The following is a 26993-nucleotide window of genomic DNA, read 5'->3' as shown; positions in this document are numbered from 1 at the left end:
GAGGGGAAGTCCAAGGGAGATCAATCCTTCCCTGTTGGAGCCATCTCACAGTGGCTGAGCTTCCTCAGGAGGTAATTCCAAGACTGTTCCTTCCTTTCTCTGTTGCGGAGTGGCAACAGCATCTCCGTGGCTCGAGTATGGGCTGAGCTGCTTTTGAAGCAGTTCCTTGCCTCAGGGAGAGTGAGGACAGGCCAGGGGCTTGGGCCACTGGGAGGGAGTACAGTGACAGGAACCAGCTGGCATGGGAAGGAGATGCGAAATGGCCTGAAGCTGTGGGCGCCACCTGACATGCCCAAGAAGGCTGTTTGGGGCTATGTGGGAGATGCCATCTTTTAGATTTGAACGTGGACCCAGTTCTCACTTCCTGGGAGTGGTGGCCTCTGAACTCAGCCTTGAGGTTGCAGAGTGAGCAGAGGCCCAGTTGGAGGAAAGCACATATACCAGGGGTCTGCCAAGATTGGTAGGAGCTGGGTGGGCTCAGCCGGGCAGAAAGGGCCCCTGGAATGGGTGGGAGAGCAGCTGGGTGCCAACCCTCCTGGGTGACCCTGGTACTGCTTCCTCAGAAAGGTGTGTTCCAGCTCTCCAGTGAGGACTACTTCATTGAGCCTATGGATGGTGCCCCAGCCCGGCCTGGCCGGGCCCAACCCCACGTGGTATACAAGCGCCAAGCCCCAGAGAGGCCAGCAGGACAGGGTGCCTCCAGGGCTCCAGGCACCTGCGGGGTGCAAGGTATGTCTCTTTGCTGCCAGCTTCGGGGTAGGGGGCATCTTCTAAAAGTTCCTCTCAACATTCCCACACCCAGCTCCCCTCAGTCCAGAGGGACACAGAGAAACAGAATGACACGTCATCCCAGCCTTAGCCTTCCGCATGTGCCGTGGCCCAGCGGCCTCAGCCTGGACCTTTCTTGCCTTGCTCCCACCTCCCCCAACTCCCCTACTTCAGGGCTCGGTCTCTCCCTGCTCATTGCCTGGGCACCCCCAGCTCTACCAGCCATTCCTCCAGTGTCCAGGCAGAGCCAGGCTGTGTCCAGCCCTAGCCAGGCAACAGGAACCTCCCTACCCTCCCCACCCGCTCTCACCCTGGAATAGCCAACCCCCATGAGTGGGGACCTAGAGCACAGTTCCCAGCACTTTTTCTGCAGAGCAGCTTGAGTACTGGCCAGGCCAGGGAAGTAGCTGCCCAATAAAGGTTGCTGGGGCTTGGGGACTGCAGCTGGTACCCCAGCCTCAGCACTGCTTCTGCTGCCTCAGAGAAACTCCTGAGGAGAGGCCCTTGAGATAGGTGTGCTGGGACCGGTCCCCCTGGCAGCTACCCCTTCCCTGTCTGGGGCCCACAGAGTCCCCAGAGTCGGAGCTGCAACGGGAACGTTGGGAGCAGCGGCAGCAGTGGCGGCGGCCACGGCCCAGGCGTCTACACCAGCGCTCAGTCAGCAAGGAGAAGTGGGTGGAGACCCTGGTGGTAGCTGATGCCAAAATGGTGGAGTACCACGGGCAGCCACATGTCGAGAACTACCTGCTGACCGTCATGAACATGGTGAGGGGCTGCAGGTGGTGGGCTCGGGTTAGGGGTTGAGGGCATCAGGGTTGGGGGGATGCAAAGATACAGGAAGGCTGGCAGGCTGGACACTGGGCCCAGGCCCCAAGCAGGAAGAAGGGTGTCTAAGCTCCTGGGTCCAGGAAGGAGTGGGAGCTTGGCGTGAGTCATGATGGAGAGCCTGGGCAGAGGTGGGACCCTTGGGGCTGCGAAACCAGTGGGTTTTGTGCTGCCTGTCTGACTCAGCAGGCCTGTGGGAGGTTACCTCTACCCTCAGCCAGGACCAGAGTCAGGGCAGTAAGAGGCCGAGGAAGCCTGGACCAACCCGGGAGGTTGCTCACAGACTGCTTGGTTTATTCACACCCCTCTGAATAAACTCCTCCCTCCTTTGAGCCAGGGCCTGTGTTGTGGGCTGGAGACACAGCAAAGGCCAACAGCACCAGCCCCTGCCAAAGAAGCAGTACACATTAGAGTCAGAAGGATGTAGAAGGATCTGTTCAGATCTACGGGCTACTGGTTGGTTACCTGTCACTTTACCTGCTGAACCTCAGTTTGCTCATCTATAAACTGGGGATGACACTTGTACTTTACAGGGCTGGCAAACTGCTCCTTGACCCCACGTGACAGTTGAGATAAATGAGGCCCTGGGAGGAGTGTGATCTGCCTAGATCCCACGGCCATGCAGAGCAGAGCTGGATGGGAGCCTGGGTCTCCTCATTCCCACTCAGGGCAATCCAGCTGCTAGGAGCTCTTGATTCCTGGAGCTAACTGCCCTACCAGCCACTCTCTCCCTGCTACTTCTCTGCCCCAGGTGTACGGATGAGAGGCCACAGCCCAGCTGCTTCCTGTAGCCCGGGGAGAAAAGATCTCTGCCCCAGCTTTCTTAGCAGGCCATTGAGTGCAGAGGCTGCTGCAAAGCCTGTTTCTATCCTGGGCTGGGTGGCTGGGGACAGGGTGAGAGGCATATGCTCTGCAGCTGGGTGGTGTCAAAGGGGAGCCCAAAGGCCAGAAGCACAGCTACTGCTTACCTCATGCCAGCCCCTCACCTCCTATGACCCTACAGGGAGTGCCTTCTGAGATGATCTAGTATCATTTTCCAGCTGGGAAGCCTGGAGCTCGGAGACCAAAAGGGGGGGCTCAGACGTGGTTGTTCTCTCTGCTTTAGGCTGTCACACCCCCACTGCCTGAGTCCTCATATGTGAGTTCAGCTCTGGGCCAGTTCTGTCTTGACTCCACCATCCTCACTGGCTCTCTGCTCCTTATGGAATTAAAGCCACACCTCTCTGCCTGGCATCTGAGGCCTTAAAGGCCCAGTGTGAGCCTCTCTGTTCAGTCTTGTCTGCCCAGGGGGGTACCCCTAAAGGCCAGGGTTCTCAGGACCTGTGGCTGGACTTGAGGGCCTGGCCTCCGGGCTTGGGGTGGTGCTGCAAGGCCAAGCTCCCAGCCCATGCTTCCCACTCTCACCACTCAGGGGCTCAGCCTGAAAGAGGCCCAGGAGCATGGCCAGACCCACTGAGGGTTGGTTAACTGGACTCATTTCCTCTCACCTTTCCTGAGTGTCCCCTGTGGGCCAGGTACTGGGCAGAGTAAGACCTACTCAGCCCTGCGGGCCCCCCCACAACGATCCCTGGGTGACAAGCGTTGGGCGTTCTGTCCCGGGGTCTGAGCCCTCCTTGCCTCCACCATCCAGGCTCACAGGGCCCCAGGAGAGAGGAGGGAGCCTAGCTCTCATGTTCATCTGCCCTTGACAGTATCAGACTTTCCTGAGCTGGCAAATCCCAGAATTGGTCAGGACAGAGTGGGGACATCTCTGACCCAGCAGGGCTCCTACTGTGGCGGGCTGCAGAGACACCAGGGACACAGGCCGCCTTGCCACTAACATCTGAGGAAGCCTGGCCTGTGGGGCCCTGGCAGATTGGGCTGGGGCCTGCTGCTTACCCAGTGCTCCACACCCACCATCTCATCTACTCCTCAGCCCTTTTTATAGATGAGAGAACAATGGTTCAGGTAGGTCAAGGGACTTGCCCCAGGTCACACAGTAAGTGGCAGAACTGAGAGTAGAGCCTGAGTCTTTCTGCCTTCAAAGCTTCACTCCAGCAGCCTGCCCTAGAGAGGGACAGCTGGGGAGACTGTGGTGGCCAAGGAGGGCTGGAAGAATGGGGGACCAGAGTGGTGGGAATGGGGGAGAACCTATCCCCTCTTCCCCTGTGGAGCAGATGTTTGTTCACTTAACACTGATTTGCTGAGTGACAGCTCTGGGCTAAGGATAAGATGATGGACATGTAAGAAGATCTCATACTTAGGAAACGCAGTATCATTGTGGCATTTCCCAAATAATATTCTAGTGAGTACTTGTTCTAAGGGATGCTAATAAATGGTTCATGAAGAAGATGCTTTGTTGAATAAGCCTGGCAACACAGGATTGAACAAAACAAAGTAAAACAGACTTCTTACTGCAGGACTTCTCAGAGCCTTTAAAGCTAATGTGCATTGAGAATTCCTAAGAGAGTAGGCAGGCAGCATTTTCCAAACTTAAAAAAAAAGAGCAAGGGCTCTGAAGTAGATCAGCCTAGGTTCTGATCCCATCTTCACCCTCTGCAAGCCTTAGTTATTTTTGTACCCACTTAACAGCATTTGTTTTGTCCATTCCATTTGAATATTAGTTTTCTTGATGGAATTGCGAAAAGCCCACTCACAACCCCTGCTGTTTCTGCCCACTGGGAACCTGACACCTGCCCCAGTTGTGGGCTGTTCTCTTCCTTGTTCTGAGAGAGCTTTAAAAGAGCCCATTTTCCTGTACTTTGGCCCACCTTCCACCTTTAGGGTGGCCTCCTTTCAGTAGGGAGTTTCTCTCAGTAGCCATGGGCGCCGCTGACATGCGGGCACACTCGTGCCCTTGGCCCTGAGGCTTTGTGGTCCAGGTGCCAGAGCCCTCAGGAAGCTGGGAGACCGGAGCAGTGAGGAAGCTCCCTGGGCCTAGGCCTGTGTCCAGCCCTCACCCCAGACTCCTCCCAGGTCTCATGCTTCATGGGAGGGCTTACCCATGTGATGCTGGACCTGGTATCCCCAGGGCAAGAGGGGGCTGCAGGGCTGTAGGCAGAACTAGAGCCCTGAGTTGGGCCAGTGGAGGTCTGAACTGACATTGGCTGGACTGGGCGGGGATAGGGCTTGGTACTTGAATACAGATGCCAAAGTGGTGCCAAGAGCAGGCCGCGGGCCCAGAAGGGGACCTGGGAAGCCTTTATGTCCTCCCCGTGTTCTGCGCTGCTTGGGTTGGGAAGTATGTGCAGGTGTGGACATGGGCAGGTGCACCTGTGCGAGCATTCCTGTGCACACGTGGGAGTGCATCCCCTGGTGTGGGTTGGGCATGGGCATACGCTGACCTCATTCTGTAGCCAGGATGACATCCCGAAACCTCATCTCTCGGCAGGTGGCCGGCCTGTTTCATGACCCAAACATCGGGAACCCCATCCACATCACCATCGTGCGCCTGATTTTGCTGGAAGATGAGGAGGTGAGAGGTCCCGTAACCCCACACTGTCCACCTGAGAGGTGAGCATCAGCTGTCAGAGCCCTCCTGCTCTGCTGCCTGAGCTGCCTTAGAAGGGCATAGCAGCAGCTTCTTGGTCTGGGCTAGGTCACCAGTCACCCCCTAGTCCCTGGTGTCCAGGAGGAGGGGTCAGGCTGGATGTTGCCCACAGGTCTGACTGCCTGTGCTCCCGCTGCTGCCTTGGGGTCTCTGTCTCCCACCTTTGGATCAAGGGGAATTGGACCTTTCCTCTTGGAACTGGGGGAGGCATGAGCAGCCACTCTCTCTGCCCCCAGGAGGACCTCAAGATCACACATCATGCAGACAACACCCTGAGGAGCTTCTGCAAGTGGCAGAAAAGCATCAACATGAAGGGGGACGCCCACCCCCTGCACCACGACGCTGCCATCCTGCTCACCAGGTGCTGCTGGCTGGCGGGGATGAGGGTGGGAGCAGAGAGTCTCTGTCTGAGGTGCAGTTTGGGGAGGGAGAGGCCTGCTCTCAGGGAGCCCCATTTTGAGGAGAGTTTGGGCCTACCTTTGGGCCAAGGCCGGAGTCCATCAACACTTGGGGAGGACTTTTTTATTTTAACTCTTTAATAATTGTGGATTCACATGTAGCTGTCAGAAATAACACAGAGAAATCACATGCTCTTCACCTATTTCTCCCAGGGGTATCATCTTGTATAAACATAGTACAATATCACAACCAGGAAACGATACCCATACAATCCACAGGCCTTATTCAGATGTCACCAGTTTTACATTATCTGCTTGTGGGTGTGTGTTTAGTTTTGTGCACCATTATCATGGGTGTAGGTTCACATATCTACCTTCACTGTCAAGATACAGAACAGTTCCATCACAAGGATCTCTCAGGCCACCCTTTTATAGCCACAGCCACCATTCTCCCACACCTCTTCCTAACCTCTGGCAGCTACTAATCTGTTCAGATGTGGTATTTTAGAACTCCAGTTATTTTCCCTCTCCTGTTTTCCAGCAGCTTGTGTCAGCACTCATGCTGGGATAGTAATCAAACTGCCTGCTCCCCAGGCCCAAAGATGACAGGTGGGTGGTGTGGAAATGAGGGCACTGGCTCCGCAATTGGCTGCATGCTGGCCGGGGCTCATGGAGCGGTGCGAGGTAGCAGCTTTCCCACTCCCTTGGGGTCAGCAGGGGCCCTTCCCTGGCCTCCTCAGCTCTGAGTGCCCACTTCTCTCCGTGTGTACAGGAAGGACCTGTGTTCAAACAAGAACTGGCCCTGCGAGACCCTGGGTCTGTCCCACGTGGCAGGCATGTGCCAGCCGCACCTCAGCTGCAATATCAACGAGGACACAGGCCTGCCCCTGGCCTTCACCGTGGCCCACGAGCTCGGGCACAGGTACCACACCAAGAGCCCAGCTTCACCTTCCCAGCCTGGGGCTGCAGGGTAGCAGACCTGAGGGCCGCAAATCCCCAGGAAAGGAAACTGCCGGTGGGGTGGGAGCTCTGACTCAGCCAGGCCATGTGCTGTCCCGGCTTTGTCCCCACCCCAACAGCTGGGGCTGCTTCTCTAATAAACAGGAGAGAGATGCTGCCTGGGACACCTCTGGGCCCGGCCTGGAATGAGTCTTATTTGAAGAGGGTTTGAGATGGGCCAGAAAGTCACTGTAGGTCTTTAGCTGCCCCCCTCCCAAGCCCTCAGTGCTTACATTTTTGACTCCTGGATCCCCTTTTCCTGCTTGCTGTATGACCTTGGGCAAGTGCCTTACCCTCTCTGAGCCTCTGTGTGCTCCCTGTAGATTAAGTTGAGATTCAAGCGGTGCCCAAGGGTCCTCCCATCTGACATCTCTGCCTGAGGCTCCCATGTCCAAGCATGGCCCGTGTCCTCAGCCACTGTGCCCCAGCAGGTAGCAGGTGGCTGTTTAGCTGGGCAAAGGCAGACACCAGCGGGACCCGTGGGTCTAGGTGGTGGGGTCACCCTTCCAGCAGTTCTGGTTCCCTGGGTGTGGTCCTACAGGCAGGGCCTTCAGGCTGCTCACAGCAGTGAAAAGAACACTCTGCTCCAATACTGCCATTTTCTGCCTGGGTTACTTTGGCTATTTAGCTTCCGTGGACCTCACTGGGGATAACTTAGTGGGCATTTCTGGGGGTTGGGAGAGGTAGAATATCTGAAAAGGCTTAGCCTGGTGCCTGACATATAGTAGATGCTGGGAATGTAAATTTTCTCGAGTCCTCCCTGAGGAAGGTATCTTGAGTCCTTTCTGTGATGAACTAGGACCTCATTAGTTCCTAGTCTCTTAATTCATGTACACAGCCTTAGGGCAAGGCCCTGGGAGGTGAGGGGACCTCTGTCAGTTGGTTTCTGGAGCCGGTGAGTTTGCTGGTGCTACGATGGGCCCCCGTTGGTGCCACCCAGCTTGCTGTCGTTGGCCAGCCCCAGGGCAGGAGCGGGCTGCTCTGGGTCCCCTGGCACTCATTCACCCAGAGGAGGACCCTGTGGGTCACTGACGGTCAGATTTCAGATGGAAGCTTTGAGGCTCAGAACGGGAATGTGACTCATCCAAGGCCATACAGCCATCAGGCCCTGGGAGCCAGGAACTTGCAGGCCTCGGGGGAGGGGCAGGCTGGCATCCTCCCGCCAGCTCACCCGCCCCTGGGGCCTGTGCTCTCACACAGTTTTGGCATTCAGCATGACGGAAGAGGCAATGACTGTGAGCCCCTTGGGAAACAGCCTTTCATCATGTCTCCACAGCTCCTGTACAAGGCTGTTCCCCTCACCTGGTCCCGCTGCAGCCGGGAGTACATCACTAGGTTCCTTGAGTAAGTCCCTCCCCAGCCCTGGGGACCCATTGTGGGAGGTCAAGGACTAATAGGGGAGATGCAGGCATTGTCATTACAGCGTCCAGGCTGGGGGAGCCCAGAGGGACCCCTGATAGAGAGGGGAGGCCAGGGCCCTGAGTGTCCTTGCAGAGGGACACCTGCACTAAGTCTTGAAGGCTGAGCATGAGGTTGCACATATAGAGAAGGGAGGAGAATAGGGCTCCTGGGAGAAGAAACGTGAGGAAGGGCCTGTAGACATGAAGTGCAGGCGAGTTTTCTGGGAACAGTAAGATGCCAGGTGAGGCTGCGCAAACCAAGACTGGATGGGAAATGAAGCTGAGGGAGGTGCAAGGCCTGTCATAGAATTTGCTGTTAGAGGTACTGAATTGTAAAGCTTTTTCCTTTCTTTCATGTTCTATCAATTTATCATGGTGTTTTTTTGTTTGCTATTTCATGCTGTAAGGTAAAGAAAAATTTAAAATTTAAATTATTAGCATAAATTTTATCATTTCTCTTTATTTTGGGCAGTGTCATTTTAAATGCAAATATGAGAGCATTTTACTCGTAGGCTGGATCACCAAAATTACACAGTTGGTATTTTCTAGCTTGAACTTATCAGAACAGTGGAAACATGGCACAAAAATAACTCAGCTGTTTTTATTATTTTATTTCTTGATACTTGTACCCTCTACCTTTGGCTTACTGATGAGTAAGGAAAGATTGAAAGGAAAAGGAACTGTGGGTTGTCCTATAGTTCCCTTTCCTTCTGTCTTACTGTTTTCAGTGGAAGTAGCTGGCTAATCCAGGGAAGTAACAAGAGTGAGGAAAGATGACAGTGTTTCTTGGTCATTTGTATTTCTCAGAACATCATTGCCTTCCCTCTGTGTTCAAAGCCTTCCTTCTGGTTCACATGGAAAGTGGGGCCTCGGTGGCTGTCCTTGCTTACTCTGTTATAGATGAAACATGCTTCCCTTGTAAATGCTTTGAGTCTTACTGAACTACATATTGTGGCACAACTGGAATTCTGTGCTCAAGGGGCAAAGCAAAAACTAGGCGCAAATGGGACAGCAAGCAATGGTGGATGTATCTTCACTGCTCATGCACATGTTCTGTCTCCATCAGACTTCTCTTAAAAAACTCAAGTTCAAAAACAATATTATGAAGACTTTCATGATGGTGAAAACAGAGCATTAAATCACCTGCCCTACCCTTCCCCACCCATTCTTTTTCTCCAGACAACCACTTTAACTTGAAACCTTAACTTTTTGTTATTTTACTTTATGTTACAAAAAAAGCATTCCTAGAGTGCTATTTTTTTTTCAATTTCATATCTGTTGACTGATATAGTGGAAGATTAGGATTTAGTCTGTTTCCATAACTTCCTGCACAGCCGTTTGTTCTCCCTACCACATCCCAACATAGTGATAACACATTTTGAATTGTGCATAGTTAGTGTTTGAATTATTATGACTGTGTAAATCCTTATTGTTGAATCAAGTGTAACAACAGATAACATTTCCTTTTTAGAACAGCTTTTTCATTTGCTTGGTTTTCTTTTCCTTTCTGGCCAAGTCTCCTATATCCTCCAACAGTTCTATAAATGTTTCTTAATCCAGTTTTCAAGAAGGTAATTCCTGCTAGATAATTTGTTTCCTTTTTTTCCGGACCCCCTTCCCAATATTTCCTCTGTCTTCCTGCTTTAGTCTAGACTGGATGTTTCCAAGGCCTGTCCTAAAATTGTCATGCAGGATCTTCCTGTTTCCTGGATCCCATACTACATTTTTTGTATACTCTCTTGTTTTGGTGGAGCACATCCTCAAGAAGCTTCTGAGAAAGGGTACCTGAAGGTAAATGGTTAGGATGTCTGAAAGTATCCTTATTCTTTCCTTACACCTGATTGACAATTTGATTTGGTACTCAGTTCTAGGTTAGAAATCACTCTGCCTCAGAATTTTAAAGGCATTTTGCTATGTCTTCCAGCTTGCATTCTGATTTCCAAGCTTTTTTTTTTTTTAGAAACCCAGTAGTTTATTTCAAAGTATAAATTTTAGGCTTGATTCCCAAGCTTTCATATGTGACCTTTTAAACAATTTAGAAGCTTTTAGGATTTTTTTTCTCTTTCTTGGTGATTTGAAATCTCATAATTATGTGCCTTGGTCTATTTTTATCTATTATCTTGGGCACTTGGTGGACCCTTTTAACCTAGAAACTCATGCCCTTCTGTTCTCAGAAGTGTTCTTTTTTTTATTTATTTTGTAGAACCCTTAGTATTCAGCTGTCTTCTCATTTTATTTAAATTTTTTTTTTTACTTTTATTTTCATCTTTTCATATTTCTGGCAGAAATCCTTATCTTTATCAACCCTTCTATTAAATTTTTCTATTGTAACTTTAAATTGCTGAAATTTCTTCTTCTCTAAATACTCACTTTTATCCTCTCATTCTTGTTTCATAGGTACAGTATCTTTTCTTTCTGAGGTTATTGTGTGGGTTTTATTTTTATCTTGTGCTCCCTGCAATGTCTTGTTTTCCTTTGAATTTTTTTCTTTAATCTCTTTTTTTTTTTCATTTTAAAGCTTCTCTTAAAATGCCTTGTCTGTGTATTTCATGTAAGGGAAGGAGGCATTGAGCTGCCAATTGGAAGGTCTACAGCCTTGGGCTGGACTTCTTGTCACTGCTGAGGGTTGGACTGGGATGAGGTTGTTGCTTTGGGACATCCTCAAGTATCAGTATCTGAGGTGCTTTTCTTGGCGATTCAGTTTCCCCAGAGAGGAATCCACTAGTCTTTTCATGGAGTGTATATGCCTGCCTACAGCACTCTAGCATCCAAATGGGGAAGGGGTTTGGTGGGTGTCTTGCCATTTATTATGTAGACTTTCCTTGTCCTCCTTTTCTCTGTAGGCTGCTCTGTCTTAGACCCTCAACTGTGCCTGCTGTCCCTTGGCCAGATCCTGCTGGTTTACCCTCTCCAGAGAGTAATCTCTGGTCCTCTTCCAGCATGGCGGTCTCCTGGCTGTGCAGGTTAGGGAGGGGATCTAGGCTCTGACCGGTTCTTACACAGACTTCCAGCCTCTCCCTTGCCCTCAGCCTGACTGGCCCCAGGCCTCAGGCATCCCTGGGACCCTATTTCCTGAGCCTTTCTAGGATTCTGTTTCTGGTCAGTTTCTCCCTGCGGGCATTTGACTCTCAGGCTTCATCGATCTATCAACTTAGTTACAACTTGACCAACTGCTTTTTCAGCTTCTGGAATTTTTCATCTGCCAGTATCACCTCTCCATTACCCCCTTTTTTTTGTTTGTCCTTGTGGGTTTATGCCTTGTTTATTCCTTTACTGTCATTGTAATGGGGTTTGGGCAGTGAACAGAGAGAAATCTGTCGGTTCAATGTGCCATGTTTTTCTAGAAATCCAGTCATTGTAAAGTTTTTTGGTTTTTTTTCCTCAAAGATTTATTTTAACTTACTCCCCCCCCCCCCCCCCCCGTTGTTTGTGCTCACTGTCTGCTCTCTGTGTCTGTTCATTGTGTACTGTCTGTTCATCTTCCTTTTAGAAGGTACCGGGAAACTGAAGCTGGGATCTCCCATATGGGAGGGAGGCAGGCACCCAATCACTTGAGCCATATCTACTCTCAGCTTTTTGTGTCTCTTGTTGTGTTTCCTCATTGTATCTCCTCTTTGCATTAGCTCGTTGCATCATCTCGCTGCACCAGCCCTTGTGTCAGCCCACTCTCTTGCTTGTCTTCTTTAGGAGGCACTAGGGACTGAATCCCCATGTGGTAGGCGGGCACCAAACTGCTTGAGCCACATCCACTTCCCCACTGTAAGGTTTAAGCAGGAAAGTCCCAAGTTCATTATGGATGTAAGAGCAAGGGCTCTGGCCTCTATGGAAGAGGGATTACCTGTGTGGGGAGTAGGAAGGAATCAGGGAAGAGTTTATTTTGATAGTTGGGAACCTGGAGTCTGGCTCAGGCTTCCTGTTGGCTGGACAAGTTACACCATCCCATAAGCCTAAAAAAATGGGGATAATGATGGGACTGCCTCATGGGTTTGTTGTGAGGATTAAATGAGAAAATGTGAAGTATTTAGCACAGTACCTACTACATGGTAAGCATTCAGTACAGGATAACTACTTTTATTATTATTTCTACTACTAACAAGTTACAGGATGTGGACCTGAACAGAGGAAGTACCTGTGGGGATGGAGAGGAGGGTTGAAAAAATCCCGGGGGTATGTTTCCTGCTCTTCAGAGAGGCAGAGAATGGTTGGAGAATCAGAATGGTAGCTGCCTCCTAACATCCCTAGGGCTTGTTCCCTGTACCAGCTTCCCAACTGCCCCCACCCAGGGTGCTGCCCACCACCCTGCCTCCAGGACAGGCAGACTGACAGACGGGTCTCTGTTCTCATTCAGCTGCTGGAATGTGTGGAAGACTTGGCTCGGAGCCCTGGGGCAAGGGTGGGAGGAGAGGGTTAGAGCCTGAGCCAGCCAGGGCCTCCCAGAGCCTTGGGGCAGAAAGACAGAGCTTTGCTCCCCACCAATTGAAGGGTGCCCTGGGGGGAGAGCAACCTCATCTCCCCTAGGTCGGTTTGCCAGAGCACCTTTCTGAACCCTTTTGCCACCCTGGCTGTTGGCCACAGGGGGACCAGAAGGCACAGGAAGAAAGGGGTAGGAGGAGGGGTGCTCAGCTGGCGAGAATGGTCCCAGCCTGTCTTCCAGATCCCGTGCCTCGGTCGTTTGCTGGGGTTGGGGAGAACCAGAGGATTTGGGGAAGGGGGCAGACCGAATGAGATTCATAGGCAAAGGGTGCCAAACCTGGGGGCAGTGTTTGCAGAACTTGGGGTGTCTCAGAGGCACCCACAGACCATTCTGCTGTCCCCACCGAACCCGACGCCCCTCTGCCTCCTGCAAGTAGATATTGGGCCACTCAGACGCAGACAGGACTGGATCCCACCTTGGTCTCTAGCTCCGGCTATTGCTGTATTAACAAACAATTAAGCCCAGTGAATTAGCAGGCCTTGCTCTTTGTGTGTGTAGGGGAGCAGGGGTAAATGAGACAGGGTCCAAGGCCCTGGCTGTCTGGGGGGAGACAGTCGGTTGGGGGGGAGGGAGGGGTTAGCACTGTGGCAGGCAGCCCTTGTGGGGGTTGTTGGAATCTGGAGAAGGGCACCAATCCCGCCTGGGGTCAGGGGTCACTCCAGGGAGCTGTGCTTGTTGTAGAATTTGAGAGCGGTTCAATTATTTTAGTATAGAAAGGCCAGGACTCAGGAATGATTTTGAGAAGGAAAAATGGTTTATTGACAGCCGCCGGACTCGGGAGCTTTCTGTTTCAAACCCAAGCCCCCAAAGAAGATTTCTGAGTCCCCTTTTATACAGAGAGGAAAGGCCAAATGGTCCTTTTGTTTCAGTTCTCAATAGGCTTGAATTAGCATATACCACATCCTAGGTAAGCTTTTAGCATGGACTTCATATATTCTAGATAAGCTTTTAGCACATTTGGTTTGCATTTCCCCTGAATATTTAAAGTTTATAGACTTTGCATTATTAAACTGTTTCCTGGGACTGGAGTCGTTGCCATGGTTACCAAGGGCAGGGCTGCAGCCTCTCACCATCCCACACCCAGAAGTCAGGACAGACAGCTTAGGTTAAGGTTATCTCCAGAGACAAAGAGCCTCCCACCCCTAGCCCACATCACCCTCTCAGGGCCAACTAGGGGAATCCTGGTAGCTCTAGTCTAGGTGGAGGGCACGGCCAAAGCTGGAAGTGAGAGGCCCCAGTGGGTTGAGGAATCTTGAGAGGTGGGGATGGAGCTGGAGGGAAGTTTCCAGAGCCTGTGGCCATTGGCCTGAAGGGCTGGAAGAGCCTTTGTGTGCTGACAACCGCCTTAAGGGATCCTGTGGAGAGGTCACAGTGTTACCTGTGCCTCAGCTGGAGCCTGGGGGGTTGGCAGGGTGCTGCATGCCTCGTCCTCGCAGCCAGGGTTTCTGCAGCAAGAGAGGTAGGCAGTTCAGGCTACCCTATCGTGTGCTGGGTTCTCCCACTTTGCTTCTCCCCGCGTCCCCACCATCTGACAACTCCACAACCGGAAGGCAGGGGTTGGGCGGAGGATCGGATGCAGGTCCCTCCCACAGGTGGCCAGTGGCTCTTTGTTGTCCTCAGGGTGACAGTGAGGCTCCCAACTGGAGCCACCGTCTCCTCTGACCCCATGTGGGGCCACCCAGCCAGGCTATAATTAGAGTGGGGAGGGGCCCACCGAGGGGAAGGGCTGACAGCCTCAGGGATCCGGGTGTCTGTCGCGGCAGGAGGGGCCTGGCAGTGTGCTGGGCAGAGGGAGGAAGGGCCAGCCACTGGCCACCCTTGTGACTTTCCCCCAAGTAGTTGCTATTTATGCCGCTGCAACTTGGGATCACTCAGGCCACCTCAGCCTCTTGTAGATGAAAATGTTAGGGCCCAGAGAGGACGAGGGATGGCCCCAGGTCACACAGCATGGCAACCTGGTGGGTTGGGTAGAACGTGGGTTTCTGAACCCTCCCCAGTTGGTACCCTTTCCCTGAATGTGGCCCTTATTCTGGTGATGGGTCCTGTGAGGGCCACCTCATGTTCCCCAATACTACCCCCAGGATCACCCGAGTTGTTGCTCCAGCCGCCCAGCCCACAGGAACTGTACCCGGCAAGTCGGCCCTGGGTCCAAGAAAGGGAAGGGCTGGGATTTGGCCTGGGAGCTGTCTGTGTGGGATGAGGCAGGGGTGGGGTCCAAGCAGCCCTCAGAGGTTTCCCCCCACCAGTTCTGCATCAGAGGGGTGGTGGGCACCCCCATTTCACGTCCCGCTGGAGGAAAGAGGAAGCCCTGCGCTAGCTGATGCGCCTGCTGCTTTCCCAGCTGGTGCTCTGCGCCAGGGCGCCCCAGGCTGAGGCCATCCTTTCTCTCCACTAGGCCTCCCACGGCATGTCTTGGAACTTCTATTTGGGATGAAGGCTTTCGGGCCAGGATTGTGGTGAGACAGGGGATGCTGCGTGGGTGCCGGCAGCCTGGGCCTGGCCTCCACTGCTGTGTGACCTGGGCAGGGGACGTGCCACTCTGGGCCCAGTGTCTGCAGGGGAGGATGATAACAGTCCTCTGCCCAGGATGTTGTGAGGATGCTGAGCACCAGCCTAGTCGAGTCTGTGGACATCTGGGGTGAGCAGAGAGGGGCCATCAGCTGCTCATTTGCCCACCCCCAGGGTAGAGGGCTCCATTTCCAGCAGGTACAGGTAGTGGGTGATTCTAGCATGCCCTAGGGGCTCTCTGCGGGAGGAGTCTGGTCAATGCCCTGCCGCCTTCTTGGCCTCTAGCCTGAGGGGCTGCTCCGTGTTTCTCTCTGCTCTTCATAGCTTACTTTGGGAATCTCAACACCAGGTCCTGTTGCGTTGCTTCTTCTCAACGGCCCATCCCCTGCCATCCCAGCTCCCTCTCGGGTTCTCAGGACCTTGTTTCACACTCTCAGAGGCCCTTCTACCCGCCGGAACACTCAATACCTCTGTCCAGGCTCTCCCTCCGGCCCCGCACTCTGCACGGCCCAGCTCTGGCATTCCCCCATGCCTGTCCTGCCTCCAGAACCTTCTTGTCCCTTCCTGGAGGCTAAAACCACCCATTCTAACTGGACAGAGCTGCCCTCTCACTGCCCGGCCCCTCCCCCACTGCACCCTCAGGCCCTGGGGGTCCTGCCACTGGGCAGGGGACTTAGGAGAGCACACAGACCATCCACCCTGTGACTTACAGCCCCTAGACCTCCACCTCTGAATCTGGACTCCTAGCCTCTCCCACATCTGCCTGCAGCGGCTTAGCCCTGGTTCTTGATCCTTCCATCCTCTCACAGCCTTTCTACCCTGTGGGGCCTCCTTCCCTACCTGCCAGTACCCCAGGATCCATCGCCTCTGCCTCCTCTCCCCAAGTCCTCAGCTCCCGTGAGACTGAAGCCCTGGATTGAGTCATGTGGCTTCTCTGTCTATCCTGGGCCACTGCTTGCCACTGGGAAGAGTCACACAGTTGATGACAGTGGGTTGCAGCAATCCTGTCCCTTTCCTTCCCCACCAGAATTGCTCCAAACCAAGAGTACATCCAGGCCTGCCACTCATTGTACAGATGAGGAGACCAAAGCCCAGAGAGGACCAGAAACCAGCCCAAAGTTTCCCACCAAGCCAGGAGTATAACCTGCCTGGGCTCTGACCCTCCTGGGGGACATCTTTCCCACTGGGCATTATTACCCTGTGAGGGTTCTGCTAGAACCTGCTTGGCCACTCTGTGAATGGTCCCTGAGTGGTTCTGGATCAAGGGGTAGCACTGGGGTCCCCTGTGGCCCTGAACTGAGGAGGGGCAGCTGGGCTGAAGAGCAGAAGAGAAGAGCATGGCCTGAGAGGATCAAAGGCAGCATCTGTGGGGGCTCTGGAAGAATCCAGCTCCATCACTTGCAGCTGTGAGCCTTGGGCACGTTGTGAGCCTCTAGCTTGGCTTCCTCAATGTAAAATAGAAATAATAGTCTATAGCTCTTGGGCTTGTTGAAAGGAGTGAGTAAATGAGCTAATACTTGTAAAGCAGAGGGTCTAGCTCAAAGTAAGTGCTTAATAAAAGGTAGTTATTAATACGTTAATGATAGTGGCTTTGTGGGAACTTTCTGACGCAGTTAGAAGTAGGGTAAAGGAGAGCCTGGGGCCTGTACTGAATTCTTCCAGCCGAGCAGGCAGGGAGAGCACATGGACCGTGGACCTGGCCAGCCACGGGTCCCAGCCCAGGTTTCAGCTCTATCCTGAGCAAGTCGCTGAGTCAGAGCCTGTTTCCTCATTTGTAAAGTGGGGGTACCTTATGAGGTGGGGACAGTGAGTCCTGGGGTCTGGACAGGTAAGGGAGGAGGAGACCCCACAGGATATGGGAAGCCTGAGAGAGGATGGAGGGGCCAGGAAACGGCTGTGCTGCTGAAGGCAGGTGTGGGAAAAGCTGGGAAGGTTGGTCTGAGCTCTTGGGAACAGGCTGAGGCGGAGAGCTTCCTGGTCAGCGTGGGGTGCAGATGGAAACAGGATCGAGAATGGAACAGTACAACGTGGCCATGGCAGGCCTGGGGGCTGTGGGACCTGGGAGCAGGGGCTGAGCTAGGGCAAGTAGCTAGGATTCTCAGCCGGGTGCCTCTGGTCCTCTGAGATGAGGCCAAGGTGACTGCCAGGGCTATTGTGGGGGAAGAGGGGGCTGAGAGGGTGTGGCTGGAGAGCTGTTGATGCTACTGGTCCCCACTCTCCTAAAATTGTCCCCTATCTCTTTCCTTCACTGCATGAACCTCTGTTGAGGAGCGTCACAGTCCAGGGGCTCCTGCCCTTCCCTTACTTCATTCAGCCAGAACAGTTGTGCTTTTCCCTGTTTTACATTTTCATTTAGGAGTTTGTATGATTTGTGTATCTTTAAAAAATAATAATAATTTAAAAATGAAAAAAAATTCAACATTAAAAGATAAATCCCTGCAAAAGAAAAAAAGAGAAACAAAAAAAAGAAACACCAGGTGTGACCGCTAAAAATAAACTAGATTCTCCTGGTATGGGATTTTTTTGGAGGCCTAGTTACCCCCTCCCAGCTCTGAGGACCTGCACTGTGTCCCTGCCTGAGCTGGCTCTTCTCTGTAGGGCACAGGGGAGGATGTGGTTTCCAGGCCTGCAGGCGGCGCCTTCCTGGGCCCTCTATATTGCGTGATCTGCAGTTCTCCTGTGTAACATTCATGTTGCTAACTTTTTCTGCTTTCCAGCAGTTGAATTAATTCCACTTGTGATTTCTTTTTTTTACAAAATAAATCCAATAGCAAGACGGTATTGAAATTTAAAGACTCATCTTTAGGTTATTTTTCACCGTTACCCAGTTCATACTGTGGTCAGGCAACATTGCAATAGAAAATCCATTTCCCTTTTTCTTTTTTAGGGGGTTCCTTCCAAGTTTAGATCAATTATCCATCACATAACCCAAAGAAGGTATAGCCAGCACATTCCGCATAGGGAAAGACCCAACTTTAGAGTCATCATCACACAAAGCAACCAGTATCAGCTCACAGCAGAAACCTTGCCCGAATCCTGCGGCCTTGTCCCTCCAGGGAAATCCCCGAGTAGCTGCTAGGCGTGGCGCTGAGGGATCCAGGGAAGCCTTGCAGCTATTGAGACATGGTTCTGGGTTGCTCTGGGGGCTGCAGCCCCATTAGCTACCTCTTGCAAGGAGTAAAGTCCTGTGGGATTTTTTGCTAGAAGGATTGGAGTGTTGCAAGGGGATTGGCAGGGAACTAGGAGGCCATTCTCCAAGAACTTTTTTATTTTTTTAGGAGCCACCAGGGACTGAACCTAGGACCTCATACATGGGAAGCAGGTGCTTTACCACTGAGCTACACGGTCCAGGAACTTTTAAATCATGGGCTGGCGGCTTTTAATAGGTTCCTCCTTGAGGGGATACGTTTCCTATGTACAGTTGATTGGTGTTATAAGTGATGGCTACTCGGGGAACCTGGACGGCCTGACATGGAATTCCTGTATCCATACGAAGGGACCTATTTGGTTGGCCATTTCTTGGGAGATTGCACGTGGGCGGGCCCCCAGGTCTGATGCTAACATTACACCCAGACAAATGGGTTCAAATACAAGCTCACAAGCTCTTGTTTCCAAGGAGCACACATTTCAGGGTTCAGGCCAGGGTTTGTTAATCGAATGCTGGCTCCCAGGGAATGGAGAAGGTCTCATCCCAATAATGGAACTGGGCATTCTGGAATAACCAGGAACTAATGGCTTTCCTGTTCTACAGGGGAGAAGTTTTTAATAAATGGCTAGATTTTGATTTCCCATCCACTCCTCTTGCTATGCACGACTAAGATGAGACAGGTCTGGAGTGGCAGGTCAGGACCAAGTAAGTGGCTCCCATATCAATTAAGAAATTAACAGTCCTACCTACCATGTCAAGGATCACCGAAGGCTCCTTCTGGTCCATGGTTTGTGGTGTCATCCAGGGAGCCACGTCTGGCCTTGGGCCCCTTCAGTCCTGCTCGGTTGTGGTGAGCAGATCTCATGGGAGAACCCAGCTCCCTCCCTAGGGAGCATTGCATTCTGTTCCACACCTGGGACAAGGCCTTGGCAGGTCCTGGGGGTGAGGCAGCTTGGGATAGTCACATTTCCAGTTGCCAGCCTCTCTGCACTGGCAGCAGGTTCCTGCTGATGTGGAACCTGGGTTCAGGTGGCCCCGAGGTGACAAAGTGCCATTTATGGCAGTGGCTAAAGGTGAGCCTGTCCCCAGGCCCTTTGCCTGCCCCTCCTTACCTGTCCTTGGCATGGTCTCAATTGTTGAAAACAGAGTCGGGTTCTAAAAGGGAGCTCATTCAAGTTTGGGGACCCATGGGGAGCTTTTGCAGCTTCCTCTAGATATCCGAAGCAGCCTGGTAATGAAGTGAGTTCCTAGGAGGATCTGTCCTTCTCTAGAGTCAGCATCTACTAAAGTATGATTTTGCATTGCTTCTACCAGCCTTCCTTGAAATAAGGCTGGGTTTTCTTCCTGCTTCTGGATAATTTCCCTGAGCTTATTATAATTGACTGCTTTCATATGTGCTTCTCATCCCTTTGAGGAGACATGTGACCACATGGTCTCAGGCCCTCAGATCTGATCAGGCCCGCAGATCAGCCAATTATAACTGACTGCTTTGGTATGTACTTCTCATCCCTTTGAGCAGACATGTGACCACATAGTCTCAGGCCCTCAGATCTGCCTGTCCCCTCCTTCCCTCTTACATAGGAGGTCTAACTAGAATCCAGAGTCCCATTCAGACGCCCCCCTTGGCTGTCCTCCAATTTGTATTGTGGCCACATGATGTTGCAGTCTTTTTTGGACCATCAATAGGCAAGTTGTCCCAGTTCCTCAGGAGACACTCCAGTGGAGAGTCTGCAGGCATGCTTCAGGAGCTTCCCACTATCCTACGGGAGGATGAAGATATTTCTGTCAGTTTTAGTGGCATCCCATTTCTAGACCAGATGAAATGAAAACCGCTCACATCCTGGCATCCCAGGATCTGGAGGCCCTGCCTCTGGGTGTCCTCAGGGCCTTAGAGATCTTTGGAGACTTACCAAAGCTACCAAGCTGGACTTCCTCCCTAGGAAAGGGGCTGGCAAGGGACTCATCTTTCAGTCCACTTTTGCAGAGGACTTAGCAAGTGGCCGAGAGAGAACTCGTTTTACGGCCACTGCTAGGGCCTGAGGTTTGCAGTTAAGCCAGACATCAAGAGTCCAGAGACTGGGAAACGGACTTGGCCCAGTGGTTAGGGCGTCCGTCTACCACATGGGAGGTCCGCGGTTCAAACCCCGGGCCTCCTTGACCCGTGTGGAGCTGGCCCATGCGCAGTGCTGATGCACGCAAGGAGTGCCCTGCCACGCAGGGTGTCCCCCGCGTAAGGGAACCCCACGTGCAAGGAGTGCGCCCGTAAGGAGAGCCGCCCAGCGTGAAAGAAAGTACAGCCTGCCCAGGAATGGTGCCGCCCACACTTCCCATGCCACTGACGACAACAGAAGCGGACAAAGAAACAAGACGCAGCAAATAGACACAGAGCACAGACAACCGGGGGAGGCGGGGATTAAATAAATAAATAAATCTTTAAAATAAAAGAAGCCAGAGACTGGTTCTGCAGCTTGAGGGCAAACCACTTTGGGGACCCCGGAGGTAATGGATCAGTAGGAATCTCAGGGCCCCCAAGGGACTGAGGAAGGGACAAACCACAGGGCGTGGCCAAGGGTGGCATTCTCAGGTGCCTGCTAACAAACGCATTTTCCATTTCCGAGGTGTTGACAGGCCCAGCAATGAGGACAGCAGTAGTCTAAAGATTGAAGGCGCCCTAATTAAAAGGGCCTGAGGAGACACCACAAGAAGTGGTAGTGGTGTTTTGAATGAAGGCATAAGGGCCTGAGGAGACCAGCGGCCTGAGGAGATACCACAAGAAGTGGTAGTGGTGTTTTGAATGAAGGCATAAGGAAAGGATATGGAAATCATAGAGAAGGCGGGGAAGGGAGCGAGAGAAGGGTAGGAAGATGGGCAGTTATGGGACCTCCCTTTGGACTCCTATGTGACTCAAGCCAAGGGCCTCGTCGGGCTTCAGGGCAGTTTTTCCCTTCACCCCGGATTTCCTTGAATCTGCACGGTGTGGGGGCTGGGCCCTGCCAACTCTGAAAAGGGAGCTGGAAAAACCTGGCCAGACTGAGATTATGCCCTGCAGAGATGGGTCCTGGACCAACAGGTTTAGAGAAGGGATGGCTCCAGAGAAACAACAGAAACCACCCGAAGTTGTGTTGGCGAATGTTACCGAGTGGGCAGAGAGAGATTTGAGGCCTGGGAGACTCCCAGCAGACTCCTACACGACTCAGGGAATGTCCCTAGTTAGGCCGTAAGAACAGTTTCACTGCTGCCCGGAGCTTCCTTGAGTCTGCATGGCGTGGGGACTAACCCTGGCCACTTCTAAAGAAGGAGCCGGAAAGCTCTGGGTAGACCGAGGTTATGTCCTGTGGGAGCGGATCTAGAAACCCATTTAAAATAGTGTGAGGAAATGGTGGACAGGCAAAAGAGGGCACAGACAGGCTGATTGAAAGCCTAGACTTAGCAGACTTCATTGAGTGGCAGATAGTGTTCCTTGCCTCCTTCACTCCTGGGTGGGGCAGGACAGAGAAATAAATGGTCAGTGAACAGCAGGTGCTGCTGGGGCCCCACTCCCCACAATGGGTCCCCCTACCTGCCATGGCACCTAGCTCTGTGCTGAGCAGGGGCTGTGGTAAGCAGCGTGGCCTCCCCCTCTTGCTGCCCTATCTGTGCTGCTCTGTGCTGAGCCCCAAACCAAGGCTTTCAGGATCTGCCCAGCTTCAGACACCTCTCTGGGATGCACCAACCGGGACCCTCTGCTCATCCTGGTTCCCGGACTTGGCACTGCCCTCCTTCAAGCCCTCCAGACTGGAAAATGAGGGTTTCTTTCTCCACCCCCCTGCTTGGCCAGGGGCCCCAAGTCCCCCCCAGTCTGCCTCCCCCACTGCCTCTGCACAAGTCCTTGCAGCCTGGGTTGACCCCACCCCTTGCCCCCAGTTCTGTCTTGGCCCTGTATGGCTCAGTTATCCCTAGCCATCCCAGCCACTGCTGCCTCAGGGAAACCCTGGACTACATTCCCCCACCCCTACCCCAATTCCTCCCGAACTGCAGTGAGCACTGGTGCAGGCCTGGCTGCCATGCTCTGGAATGTCACTGCCCTGGTGCTTGCCTAGGGCCCCGCAAGGGCAGCAGGATGGCCCTGGCTCCCCGGGGCAGTGGGTGTGCACCAGAAGCTCACAGAGTGCGTCAGGGCAGAGATGGGCCTGAGCTGGCCTGGGACACCTTCACTAGGGCCCTTTCATCTCCCGCCTTGTGGCATAGCATCTGGGTGGTCTTATCTTCATGCTGGGCCCCAGCAGGACTTTGTGGTGGACACAGTCTGCCTGGCTTGCATCTATCTGGTTCCCCTGCCTCTGCCAGGGAACGTTAGCTGGAGGGAGGCAGGTGTACATAAAGGAGTGACCAGGTGGGGCGCCAACCTTGGGGGTGAGGCAGGGGTTGGCAGTGCTTCTCCTGGGCTCCCTTCCAGGTTGGTGGGCTGCTTTAGGCCTTCCACAGGTGATCCTAGGTCTTGACCTGGAGTGGGGCCATCAGAGACCCTCTGTTTTATCAGCTGTGATGTGATGCTCTTTAGATCCCTACTTGAGATTGCCCCATGGCAGGACCTTGGCTGCAGGTGGGTGGTGGAGGCTGCAGGAACTCAGAGCAGGTCTGCATGAGAGCTGGGCGGTCCAGGGGGACTTCTGGGGAAGGGCCCTGGGGCTGGAGGAGGAGGCGAGCATTGTAGGTGAGGGAACTGCTTGCCTGCCAGGGCAGTGGGCAAGTTGTTAGCTGGACTGGTGTGCAGGGTGGGCTCAGGGCCTTGCCGGGGCGGGGGACTGGAGTCATCGCAAGCTTGGGCCTTGTGCCCATTCCCACCTCACCTGCCCTCCAGGCCCACCACGGCTCCCTGCTGGGTCTCAGACAGCTCCCTCACCCCGGGGCAGCTGGCCCTCATCCCAGCCTCCTGCCCCCTCTCTGCAGCCGCGGGTGGGGCCTGTGCCTGGACGATCTTCCCTCCAAGGAAGTCATCGACTTCCCCATAGTGTTGCCCGGCATCCTCTACGACGTGAACCACCAGTGCCGCCTCCAGTACGGGGCCTCCTCCGTCTTCTGTGACGACATAGACGTGAGTGCGAGCACGAGTGGACCCCTGCCTGGGAGGGCCTCCTCCTGGCCCTGGGCTTGGCATCTGAGGCCCAGCTCTCATGTGGTGGGATGAGACACAGAGTGGCCCGGGGGGGTGGCCACAGACCCAGGTCTGAGTTCTGGGCTGACTGTTTACCAACTAGGGACTTTGGGCGGGTGCCTTAACCTCCCCGAGTGTGAGAGGGAAGATGAAACCTCTGGGAGTCTGGGGGGAGGTCACCTGCATGATGACCATTACAGGGACCCTGCAGCTTCTTATGGGGTCCTTCTAGACAGTGGGCTCTGGCTCAAAGAGGTCGTGGCCTCCACTGGAGATGGGGCCTGAGGCAGCAAACCCGGCTTTGGGGTCCCAGCCCAGGGCTCCTCATGTCCAGAGAGGAAGGGGCAGGTGTGGGAGACAGGAGCGGAAAAAATGCGGGGCCTCTGGGAGTCCTCGCATTGTGCCAGCCCCATGGAGGGGTACCTAGGGGACTCTCGGGGACAGTGAGGGGTGGGGCAGGGCGAGCGGGAACACTGGGGAGAGGGTGAGGGCGCCCATGCCCTCCTCCTCGCAGAATGTCTGCCACACGCTCTGGTGCTCTGTGGGGACCACCTGTCACTCCAAGCTGGATACTGCCGTGGACGGCACCAGGTGTGGGGAGAACAAGGTAGGGATGCCTGCGGCGCAGCTGTGCTGGGGAGGGGGTGTGAGAGCGCAGGTTTCCTGACTGTTAGTGCTCTGGGGTCAACCTGGGCTCACAGACTTGCCTGTGCTCCTAGTGGGCCTCTGACCCTCTCTGACCCAAGACTCACCTGTAAAGTTGAGGCACTGGGGGCGAGACTTGATTCTGTGATTCTCCAAGAGTCAGCTGGTGGCTTCTATCTTCTTCCTGCTCAGCCCACCGTGCAGCCTTGGTGTTAGATGACCGCAAGGGACCCACCCCTTTGCTCCTTCCCCTCTGTGCCTTTTCAAGCCTGTCCCCGTCGTTCCCACCAGGGTAAGGCTGCCCGATAGGCCTGGGTGGGGCTGTTTACCCCCTCTGTCTCGGTAGTGGTGTCTCAATGGGGAGTGCGTCCCTGTGGGCTTCCGGCCCAAGGCCGTGGACGGCAGCTGGTCCGGCTGGAGCGCCTGGTCCGTCTGCTCGCGGAGCTGTGGTGTGGGTGTGCAGAGTGTGGAGCGGCAGTGCACACAGCCTGCGTGAGTGCGGGCCCAGGGCCTGGGGCAGGGCGGGACTGGGGGGCCTGAGCAGTCAGCCCTTCAGGGGGAGCTTGGCTCTGTCCCAGACGCCCTCTCTCAGAAGTGTCCCCGGAGAGACTATGTCCAGGGCATCTAGAACCGCCTCGGGCCATGCCCAGGGAGTGTCTGGAGGGCTGACAGGGTCCCCTCTGCTGAACCCGTTGCAGAGCGGGCAATACCAAGGCCCAGAGACTGGAGGGATTCATCAGAGGCCATGACAAAGCAACAGCTCCAGGAGGGAGGCAGGACAGGGCAGTGGTTAGAGCTTAGACCCTGGACCTCAGGTGGATGAGGGTTCAGATACCCTCTCCATCCCTCAGGCAAGGCCCTTAACTTCCCTGGCCTCAGTTTCCTCACTGTATGATAGGGGCAAATGCAGAATGCACCAAGTAGAGTTGCTGTCAGGGGTAAATGCAGTTAATGCAGCTAAAGCGTTTACCCTGCTCCTAATCCATAGTAAGTGCTCAATGAGCCAGAGCTGCTTAGCAGCATCAGAGGTACAACCTGGGCTTAAGATGAGATTGCTGGGAGAGTTGGACAGCACAGAAGGGATGGCTGTGGGACTCCCCCTCTCAGGGCCCCAGTTTCCCGATTGAAAGGATGGGAAGAATATTCCTTACCTTGTGGGGGTGCTGTGACACCTCAGCGAGATGCAGAAGCCAGCGGTACCATGGACCAAGGGGCAGCCCAGCCACTTCGGATGAGCCCCTCTTCACGGGGCTGTCCCAGGGCAGATGGGGCTGGTTTCAGCCCCATTTAGGGTCCCATCTAGGGCCTCCAGGTCTGAGCTTGGAGTTCCCCAGGTGCAGATGGGGTTCGGGTGCTGCACTCAGGCAGGTCCATCAGCCAGGTAGGGCCCAGGAGGCTTCCTCTTGACCTGGGCTGGGGTGCTGCCAGGATGCTGGGTCTCGTGGGCCAGAGGCTTGGAGCAGCCCCTCCAGAAAATGTCGGTCATGTCTGCAGCTTGTTCCTGCCTCCCAGTGGTCCTCTACAGAGGCAGTATTGGCCCATTTTATAGATGAGGACACTGAGGCCCTGAAAGGTCAAAGACTTGCCCAAAATCACATGAGGTTAGGGGCAGAGCCCAGGCTTCCTACTGTCACCTTCCCTTGATCCTTAATGGTGGGGAGAATGTGTCTAGAAGTGGGAAGCCCAAGAGGGGAGTGCAAAGGTGGGCAGTGGCAATCTCTGGGTGTTAGGGATGCAGACAGAGGCTGCTCACTCTGAGGACCCACTCCTGAATCCAGGTAAACAGTAGGTACTCACTGTGTACTCACTCATCCCCCTTACCTGGCTCTCCCCACAGGCCCAAATACAAAGGGAGATACTGTGTGGGTGAGCGGAAGCGCTACCGCCTGTGCAACCTGCAGTCCTGTCCCCCTGGCCACCCCTCCTTCCGCCAGGTCCAGTGCAGCCATTTTGATGCTATGTTATACAAGGGCCAGCTGCACACATGGGTGCCTGTGGTCAGTGATGGTGAGTCCTCTCTAGAGGTGTGGGGCCATGTGACCTGAGGTCACCTAGGGGTGCAGGCAGGAGGCCTATCCCCACTGCCAGGTCTGGGCTGCTCCCCACTTCCTGGGGACTGCTGCTCATTCCTAGCTCTCCAGTCTGCAGTCTTGCAGTTAGCTACCAGCCCAGAAGGAGCCTTCAGAATTTTTGTGCTCCTTCGGAGCCTCATGCGTTCTGTTGATGGCACGTTGCAGTGGGGTCTTCCTGACAGCCTCCTTGACTCCTGGCCTGGCTGTCCCTGATGGTTCCTCCACTTGGGTCCCCAGTGAACCCCTGTGAGCTGCACTGCCGGCCCTCGAACAAGTTCTTTGCTGAGAAGCTGCGGGACGCTGTGGTCGATGGCACCCCTTGCCACCAGGGCCAGGCCAGCCGTGACCTCTGCATCAACGGCATCTGCAAGGTGTGCCCAGATAGGGAGAGGGATCTCCCAGCACCACCTTCCCCTGCCCACCTGGTGGGTACCAGGTCCTCCTCTGGGATCCTCCTGGTCCCCTTTGATGACCTCCTGTTCCCTCTAGGGCAGAGCCCCTCCACTGCTCCTTCTCCCTCACAGCTGGCTTCACAGCCACCACTTCAGCCTCTGCACCTCTGCCTTCCTGTGTCACCCACGCCAGCTGCCCTAAGCTCCTCCCCACGTGCCCGCACCTATCCTCAGTCAGAAAACCAGGGCACAGGCAGTGGCTCGGCTCTCACTGGCTAGATGAGCCAAGGCAATGGTTTCCTCTTTGGTAGAAAGGGGCTCACCTTTGCATCCCCCTCAAGGGTTAAACAAGGTGGTACAGGTGCTGTGCAGGGCTCGGGACCTGTCCCACGCAGTTGTTCAGTATCTGGTTTTTAGTAGTGGGGGGGCCCCTCCCCCCTGCCCACCTCTCCAGCCTCCTCCTTGCTCCTGCTTCCGGGAAATGAACCCACTGGGGGCTTTGAGGACTGCTCAGAGGACAACCAGCAGGGAAGGTGCTAACTAACCTCCAGTGCCCTTGACATTGAATCCTGTTCAGAAAATCCCCATGTACCCTGGAGAGGAGCCCAATGTGTGTCTGCTCCCCTGCCCACTTACAGCCTTTTATAAAACTTTCCTCATCTCTTATCTCATGTGATCCTCGCAATACACCTTTAAGTGCA

The 26993-nt window shown here is 54.0% G+C and overlaps 1 protein-coding gene across 6 annotated transcripts in view; it reads left to right on the top strand.

Moving 5' to 3' along the window:
• Positions 1 to 26993, top strand: part of ADAMTS7 (ADAM metallopeptidase with thrombospondin type 1 motif 7) — a 52832-nt gene that overhangs the window by 12132 nt on the left and 13707 nt on the right. For 3 of the 6 annotated variants that reach the window (XM_071214322.1, XM_058294602.2, XM_058294603.2), the window contains exons 3-13: positions 564 to 729; positions 1337 to 1533; positions 4964 to 5047; positions 5359 to 5483; positions 6293 to 6442; positions 7720 to 7863; positions 22979 to 23123; positions 23698 to 23790; positions 24175 to 24320; positions 25666 to 25835; positions 26138 to 26325. In XM_071214322.1, the coding sequence (XP_071070423.1) occupies positions 564 to 729; positions 1337 to 1533; positions 4964 to 5047; positions 5359 to 5483; positions 6293 to 6442; positions 7720 to 7863; positions 22979 to 23123; positions 23698 to 23790; positions 24175 to 24320; positions 25666 to 25835; positions 26138 to 26325 (1608 nt within the window). Of the gene's footprint in view, positions 1 to 563; positions 730 to 1336; positions 1534 to 4963; positions 5086 to 5358; positions 5484 to 6292; positions 6443 to 7719; positions 7864 to 22978; positions 23124 to 23697; positions 23791 to 24174; positions 24321 to 25665; positions 25836 to 26137; positions 26326 to 26993 lie in introns of those variants that run through there. The other 3 variants (XM_058294604.2, XM_058294605.2, XM_058294606.1) reach the window with 2 other exon arrangements.

Source organism: Dasypus novemcinctus, chromosome 3 (genome assembly GCF_030445035.2).
Source record: "Dasypus novemcinctus isolate mDasNov1 chromosome 3, mDasNov1.1.hap2, whole genome shotgun sequence".
NCBI classification, from domain to species: domain Eukaryota; kingdom Metazoa; phylum Chordata; class Mammalia; order Cingulata; family Dasypodidae; genus Dasypus; species Dasypus novemcinctus.
The sequence above is the reverse complement of the archived record's forward strand: the minus strand, read 5'-3'. Positions and strand labels throughout refer to the sequence as shown.